Source organism: Ooceraea biroi, chromosome 2 (genome assembly GCF_003672135.1).
Source record: "Ooceraea biroi isolate clonal line C1 chromosome 2, Obir_v5.4, whole genome shotgun sequence".
NCBI lineage: Eukaryota > Metazoa > Arthropoda > Insecta > Hymenoptera > Formicidae > Ooceraea > Ooceraea biroi.
This window is the reverse complement of record NC_039507.1, coordinates 719,932-728,282: the sequence shown is the minus strand read 5'-3', so window position 1 is coordinate 728,282 and position 8,351 is coordinate 719,932. Positions and strand designations below refer to the sequence as shown.

Below are 8,351 nucleotides of genomic sequence, written 5' to 3'. Positions count from 1 at the left end.
ATAGCAAGGAGCATTTTTCCCTAGAGAGAAAAGGGAGCGAGAAGGAAAGAATAGGAGGATAAAATGTGGCAAATTTGATTGGCTATGTTTAGTAATTCCCAATAGTTATTTCTCTTTTACCAATGAAGGTGCCTTTTCATGCAGCGAATTTTTCGCTGCGAATGATTTTTAGCGAGTAGCGAATAATTCGCCGCGAAGTGGCGAATAAAGGTGCTATTTCATGCTAACGCTCGACGCTCATTTTTAGCATCAAAACAGGTCACGTGATCAAAATTAAGGCTGGATAATGGTCAATTTTGATCACGTGACCTGTTTTGACGCTAAAAATGAGCGTCGAGCGTCAGCATGAAAAAGCACCTTAATTCGCCACGAATAGTTTGTGAGCGTCACATCTGTATGATTGCATGTCAACAATAGTAAGAAAATATTATACATAGTTGTTTTGAAATGCTTTTAAATATTATATTTAACAAATATAGATTAAATTATTACTTTGTAGGAAAATCTTGAAATCTTTGTAATGGACGACGAGTCGGTTATAAACTGGACTTGGTATAACCACCAACTGCAGTGGTTATTGCATATGTACAATATGTACAATAAGCAAATTATTATTATATTGTACAGAAAAGAAAAGCTGCTGCAGTTGCAGCTACACTTTTACATTTGAGAAAAAGTGGAAAAAAGATATTGTAAAAAGAAATATTGGATAGCACCCATTTTTCAAGAAAGGAAAGTGCATGGATTCTTTCATGCTGTGCTACCTAAACTCGTTTTAGAAGATTTGAGATTTAATAATTACATACGCATGTCTGCAACTCAATTTGAAAAGTTAACATTCTTAGTTGGAGCAGACATATTCGCTCCTTGCGAATATTCGCTACAAGCTGAAACTTTTCAGCGAACAGCGATTACTCGCTAGCGAACAGCGAATGATCACGTGACCATCATTCGCGGCGATTATTTCGCTGCATGAAACGGCACCTTGAGCCTCTTGACTTTTTAGGGGATTTAGTAGTTTTTGCAATTCTCACTATATTACGAAACACACCATCGATTCCTAGATTGCAAACGCTGTCTGCTGTTCTGTGAGTATCGGTGTTTATTCTCAACTTAAATGTCAAGGATGGATTTAATTTTCGTTTTTCGTCCACTAAAATACGTAATTAACATCAAATTTAATTAAAATCGATAAAGAAGTCTTTTAATCTGCATGTTTGTCTTGCCTTCAACTAGATAAAAAATTCTATACATTAAAGCACTTTTAACAATTATCTTGTTATATTTTATAACCTATGTTGTATGTTTAATCTAGTTGATTCAACTAATATTGTAACTAATATGTACAATAAAGAATATTATTGTATAAATATTATGCTATCAATTTAATATGTTAACTATTTCAGATTCATTAAGTCTACGTGACTGCAACATTTTTCTCGGAGTCAAAATGTTCCGTTTAACTCGATTTGCTATAAGGCCAATATTATGTTCATTTCCAATTATTGGGGGTAAGGGTGATAATCCGTATGATAGGCCTAAAAATGTAATAAATACCACTGAAAAACCATTGAACGATGAATTGGGTTGGGATCGAGTGAAAAAAATATTTAGAAGAGAGTATGTGTATTATCAAACATTATTACCTTTTGCACTAAGGTTTTACATTAAATAATTGATTACTATCATAAATTTATCTTACAGCGAATACGGTACGCTTACCAAAGAATTACAATCCATCGTAAGTGTGACGTTATCAGGTAGTGTATGTGGTATGATCATTGGAGGTTTGAGAACAACACAAAGGACCGTAGATAATTTCATTGCGAGTAATGAAGCGACAAGATTTGATAATCATCTGCATGCAAAAAATAGTCTTCACCAGAAAGTGTTGGAAAATTTCATATCAAAGGGTGGAGGACTGGGAATAAAACTTGGATTCTTTTGTTTTATGTTTAGGTGAATAACGTAAATCTTTTACAAAACATAAAAGAACATGAAAACAGAGTAAACAATATATGAACAATATACTTTTTTTTTACAGTTTTATAACAACATGCACGACGGCATATCGAGGGAAACTAAGCATAGAGAATTATATCTTGGGTGCTTCTGTGACAGGATTACTATTTAGAGTAAACATGGGGATTCGAGGAGCACTTGTTGGTGCTACACTTGGTGGTACGTTAGGTGCAGTGTGTGGTATTGTTTCCATGCTGATTCTTAGTTTGTCAGGAGTTTCTATAGATGAGGTGCTAGAAGCGCAAAGACAATGGATAGTTTCGAGAAAACAGTAAGTAAAAGATTGCTAATTTTGTAATTTAAGTATCTACTTTGATTTTACGCTCCGTTTGAGTTTACACACTCCTCCTTTTCTCCTCTCCTTTGATGATGTTGCGTGTATAAATCGTACATCCTTTTATTATTTTCATACTGATGTATTGAATAATTAATTGAATAATTGTAGGATAGGAGAGGAGAACATGAAAAGAGGTATGGCTCAAGAAAAGCCAGAAATACAACAAATGATGGAAGAGACTCAAAAACTGAGGATATTGCAGAAAATGCAAAATGTTGAAGATAGTAAAACATGAGCCAGTGTTATTTAATGCAAATAAATCTTGTACATACACCATCATGAATTTGAAATCTTCATTTTTTTCGGCAATTTACACAAAATCTAATGACGTAACAAAGTAATTTGCAAGTGTGTCCTGCAATAAATTTTACAAATATTATAATTTATTACAAATAACTTATCGTACATAAAAACTGTAATCATAATGTCAAACAATTGTGTAAACAATTATAAACTTTTGATATGTATATTTACAGAATAGGCCAAAAATTGTTTTAAAAAGTTATCTCAACTAATTAATACTTTTCGTTGCAAATAAGTGAGACAAGGATCTGTGCTTATTTCATGACAATAGATGCATATTGAAAAACATTACTATATCGCTTTTATTTAATATTATTAATTTCATAGATAGCTACGTTTTTAATTTTCTTGTCTAGTAGATGCGTATTCCTGAACCTTGGTTATACGCTTAGCACCCCTGTTCGGTGGACCCTTAGGTTTAGCGAATTTTGGCTGATGTAAACTGATTTTCGGATGCAACTCCTCTTGGAAAAATTCTTCGGTGAGCTCCTGTCCACCGGCTATCTCAAGCTACGCAAGTCAACACAGTTTAAAGATAAATTATATTCAATAGAATAGAAGACGGTCAGAAATAATAAACAATAGTGCACATTAACAGAGGCATGAATCTGTACATAGTTATCTGTAAAAAACTGTAGAAAATGAAAAAAGTAGAAAACCAGAGAAAATATCTCACGAGTCATTATTAAATGTAACCAGACAGAAATCGTATCTGACAGGCCTATTCTGTAAATTTCAACAGAATACTTTCAAAAATCTTAATCTTAAAATAACTACATACCCGTTTAAGGAATCGCTCCAAGTCATCTTTAACGATCGCGACGTGCGTACCTAAATGATTCTTATTAATTATACATCTATTTAATATAAATATATATATGTAGCATTGGATATAAAAAGAGAAACACCAAATTGCGAGTTTAAATTGCATGATACTTTATTATTTCCAATATATCCAATATTGGCAAGATATACAATTCTCTCGATTTCAGTGAGTCTAGAACTACAACTGAGAAGCTCAGAGACAAGGTAAAATTAAGGAGTTACAGAATAGGCCTGATACGATACATAACTAAAATATGCTAGGCAACCCTGTGCGTCATGATTTCATAAAATGGAATGTTTGTCTAACTATTTTTCGACATAGTATGAGAGTTAATTAATTATATATTATATGCAACTGTGAGCCAAATAATTTTTTTCCCTTCCGGTTTTATTGTGCGTAAACTGTTTAAGAACCATAGCTTTATAATTGAGACAGAATAATAAATACAATAAAACAATTATAAATTTCTTTAAAAATTATATAGGATCACTATATTCATTTCTTCATCAATATAAAAAAAATATACTACACATGCAAATGTAACGGAAGAAACGAAAGCAACCATTTGGCTCAGTGCAAAATTATTTTCGTAGCGAGTATACTTTAGCTGTTTTTAATAATCATTTCTTCACATTTTAGACTAAAATGTTTGAAAAGTTATAAAAAGCTACAAGTTTTAGCTATTAAAATATACACATCACAAAAAATAGAATGCCTCTCATATATTTTGTTGCTGACTATCAAATTATTAATTATTATTATAGTCCAGTCTGCTGTAAGTTGCATGTCAACTTATTATATATACATATGTTTGAAAAAATATTTTAGAGAAACTAAATATTTTAAATAACAAATGTCAATTAGAGATTTCATTATAAATCTTAATGCATTATATATTACTTTTGAGAATTTGGTAAACGATTAAATTAAGAGATTTCATAAATGCAAATATAACATTAACATGCTTTTTCACAGCTGACAGAACTCGCCAAGATCAGTCTTACACATCATACACTAATATTTTGTAGCATTTACAATAGTATAGAGAACATGATATAAAATTTAATATGTATATATATATAATCTTTTTTTAAAGTAATTAGATATCACTATCTTGTAGCTGAAATAATAATGTGCGAAAAAAATATATCCACCTTAATGTGGCGTTTGCATATTTATCACTCATTTACGCTCATTTATCGTCATATTGAAAATATATGTAGAGTAGTTAGGTGAATGGCTTTTTTAGCTCTCTCTCCCCCTCTTTCTCTGTCGAGCAAATGGAATTTTACCTAACTCTCTAACCATCATGTATATGCGGAGGTTTTACCACAGATCAATATTAAAAATATTACTTAATCCTATATGAATGTTTGAATGAGTTTAAAAGCCAAGCCCTCAAGTTTCACTTAAAAAAAACATATGTTATATATATGTATATATATATATATATACTTAAAAAAATACACATATCACCTTTATAAGACTAGGAACTAATTGGGAACTCACAATATAATTTAATATTTTCTGAGAAAATATAATATATATTTTAGTTATAGGTAGAGTTGCGTGTAAAACGCAATATATAAAATTATTGGAATGAAGGAACTTTATGAATAGAATTGTTAAATCTTATGTATAATTAAATCACATTTACGTTCACTTGCTTTCGCATCACACAATACTCATATATCAAAATGTAAAATCATACGCAGCTGAGGCTTAGCTTTCAATATCAAACAAAGTGATCTCAATTTCGGCACTGTTTCTCGTATATAAATGAATAATTTCACAGAGCGTATGTGAAACAATATGAAGTATACGGTATGGGGTATGGTCTATATCATATAAGTTTATCACTTATTAATAGGTGTAATGGCATTTCACAGAGAGCTTTTTACGTAATAATTTTGCCTTTAAAATTTAGAAAAATACACCATTTGGTCTATTCTGTTCTGCTAGCTAGATATACGTATCACTTTGACAAGTTACTTCTAAATGTTGATAAACAACACTGAGATTAATGTTCCTTTATATATGCCTCATCAATGTTTTCTCCGCTGCTGTTGTTTTAAATTAACTCATGATGTTACGTAGCTACACAATTGTAATCTCTCCTTCTCTCTCTCTCTCCTACTCTCTTTCCTTGTAATAATTATAATTCGCACATCAGAAACCCATTATTTTATATTAACCAACACATATATCCCGTATGAATATCATACTATCACAATTCTGGAATTCACGAAGGAAGATATTTTAATGCACAAAACATCACAAATACTTCAATCAGCAAGAAGCAGTAATAATGGCAGATGCGAGTGCCTTAAGCCGATTTTAGCTTAAGACACAAGATCGTTTCTGCTTTGATTTTTTCTCTGGTATGGACTGAGTAGGGGCACAGGGTGTCGACGGAGTTGCAAGAGTTATTGCGGCTGTGTCTTTTATGCTCGGAGGATCGTCCAACATATCTGCCAACTCTTCCCCACTATTTACTTCCAACTAGGATCGCATTTACAGAGACGGCAGTTACATATGACAGTTATGTAAAGCAGTTATATAATATAGGGATATGAGTGCAGTAGTTATATATATGTATTTACATTTTAAAAGTATTTTGGTAGTCACACAAAAAGTAATGAAGAAAAAATAATATGCAGTATTTTTATGTGATTTAGCGAAGCAAGTATTGTAGTATTTTGTCAATGACACACGTATCGTAAAAACTGTAATTATTATTACAAGCATCCCACAATATGAAAGAATATAAATAATGCATGCTAAGTTTAGGAACAGATTACATGTTAAATATGTAATAGCGTTAAAAATTTTTACATTTACAATAGGTAGTAAATTATGTATCACGAAATATATACACATAAATTTGATGTGTGCGTGATTTATTTGTGATATTCAAGAATTTTTAAACTTTTTACCGTTTCAAGATGTTCAATTTAATCCTGTATTAAACCCTTTAAACAACAATAATACAGTGATAAACAAAGATATCGATATAAAGTGTGTCAGAACAAAAGTACTCATAGTTGTAGAAAATTATTGGATTGAGAGAAATGAGAGATTAAACATACTAACCTTTTTTGCTATTGTTACTCCCAAGGACTGGATAAGATCGAGAAGAGGTGCCTTGCACGAGGAGTATAACATTCTTTCTTTAATACTGCAACTATATCCTGGCATGCTATATATGAAAACTAAAAAACAGAAAAAAAAATGTATAAGTTAAATCCAATTATGCCATGTCAGCATTAAATTACACATATTATAGTGCAAAGATTACTGTCCTTGCCTACCTATGCTTTCTGTGTAATCTCCTTCGTGAGTATGCTTAAAGTTGTAAAGATGATATCTAGCAGCGTCCGATGGTACTTTAGTTGGCAGTTTATCCAATGAGATATCACAAGCTGTCACTAAATGTATCTTTTCCTCCTCCAGTTCGATTTTCAGTTGAACGTATTCGTGAACACTTTTACCCAGTTCCGTGATCGCCTGCTTGGCCTCGTCCGACACTGGGAATGCTACGCCGCTTAGCGTCTGATGTCTAGTCTCAACGCTGTAATCTGTAGTTGCCGTGGTCTTCTTCAACTCTGCCAATTCTTCCTCCGCCGTTGTTAATGGCACAGGTGCTGTATCGTTTCTCTTATGCTTGTGATACCCCTCCAGTGTGATATCTTCTGGAACGGTGCCATGCAATTCCTCTTTTATCGAGGCTGTGCCAAATTCCTGCTTCAACGTGGCCTTGGTAGAGGCATAAAGCATTTTTTGCCTCACTGGCGCCGTATCAGGAGACCAGGATATAAATAACCAATCATAACCAGAATCTGGTGACTTTGTGTCCAACCTGTAGAGAATATAGGCTGGCTGATCCTCCACGATCAATGGCTTGATCATTTTGTCATAATCATCTTGCCATTTGTTTAATGGTTTAGAGGAAGATGCTGGAGTTAGTTCCTCTGGAAAAATGAAACGGAATAGAATAAAAAAAATGTCCGATGTCAAATTTTACAGAAATCAGTAAGGAGAATTTTCGATATGTGCATCTTTATATTTAGCTTTATATTTTAGCTAAGTATGAAAAAATTGTATCTATATAGAATAATCATATAAATTTAAAAAAAATGTTTCTGTTGTATTTTGTTATCTATATTATTTTCTATATGGGAATTTTTATATAAAAACTTTGTGCTATTAACTTTAATACTGATTAATACGTCAGATCGATTTATTAGTATCTGTTAATAGGTGTGAAAGTGACAGTCTAATCTTATTATCTCTATCTTATCTGTAACACTACGAATATACATTGTATCCATAGTTTATCGATAAAAAATGTTACAATATCGGAAACGTACCATTTTCTATGGAAACCTTCAATACCCGTATCTTCCCGTCGCGACATTTGGCAAACAGCTTCTTTAATGCATCGTTGGCTAAAAAATAAATCAACTATTACGGTATTTGCCAAAGACAAAATTGACAATAGGATTTTGACGGAAACCCTCGTTTCGGCCAATTCGTCACGATCAATTTTTGTTGTAACGACAATGCTGCGTGTAATTAGAAAACTTGTATAATCACCCTTGATTCCCGTTTGGTGAGACATGTTTCACGAGAAACCACTGTTGCTGTGTGCGGAATACGGTCGAATACGTCCGAGAGATTTATTTTCTTTTTTTCTTCACATCTACCAAAGTTTCTCACGGACAGGACCACTTCGTCACTAGGCGGTTACCAGGCGAACATCTGACATGCTCGGCTACGTCAGACTGTACTGGAAAACAGTAACAGCGTGACCAATCACGACGTGCAAGTTCCTTCATACTACCAATCGCGAAAGAAAATGTT

The 8,351-nt window shown here is 32.6% G+C and overlaps 2 protein-coding genes across 6 annotated transcripts; one reads left to right on the top strand and one right to left on the bottom strand.

Annotated features, from left to right (window-relative positions):
* The first annotated feature begins 999 nt into the window (after window positions 1-999).
* On the top strand, window positions 1,000-2,635 carry LOC105282913 (RPII140-upstream gene protein). 2 transcript variants are annotated; one of them, XM_011345232.3, is made up of 5 exons: window positions 1,000-1,088; window positions 1,407-1,620; window positions 1,705-1,959; window positions 2,045-2,293; window positions 2,468-2,635. In XM_011345232.3, exons 2-5 carry the CDS (start codon window positions 1,451-1,453, stop codon window positions 2,592-2,594), a joined length of 801 nt encoding a protein of 266 aa, XP_011343534.1. In that variant the 5' UTR covers window positions 1,000-1,088; window positions 1,407-1,450; the 3' UTR covers window positions 2,595-2,635. The 2 variants fall into 2 exon arrangements, with proteins under 2 accessions (XP_011343534.1, XP_011343533.1); XM_011345231.1 differs by having other exon boundaries at window positions 1,070-1,162.
* A 3-nt stretch (window positions 2,636-2,638) lies between these two features.
* LOC105282914 (twinfilin) lies at window positions 2,639-8,261 on the bottom strand. 4 transcript variants are annotated; one of them, XM_011345234.3, is made up of 6 exons: window positions 8,085-8,261; window positions 7,859-7,936; window positions 6,800-7,459; window positions 6,582-6,700; window positions 2,998-3,172; window positions 2,639-2,714 (listed from the first exon to the last, which is right to left on the bottom strand). In XM_011345234.3, exons 1-5 carry the CDS (start codon window positions 8,107-8,109, stop codon window positions 3,002-3,004), a joined length of 1,053 nt encoding a protein of 350 aa, XP_011343536.1. In that variant the 5' UTR covers window positions 8,110-8,261; the 3' UTR covers window positions 2,639-2,714; window positions 2,998-3,001. The 4 variants fall into 4 exon arrangements, with proteins under 4 accessions (XP_011343536.1, XP_011343535.1, XP_011343537.1 ...); XM_011345233.3 differs by having other exon boundaries at window positions 2,664-3,172; XM_011345235.3 differs by lacking the exons at window positions 2,639-2,714; window positions 2,998-3,172 and adding an exon at window positions 3,575-5,990.
* Window positions 8,262-8,351: the final 90 nt, after the last annotated feature.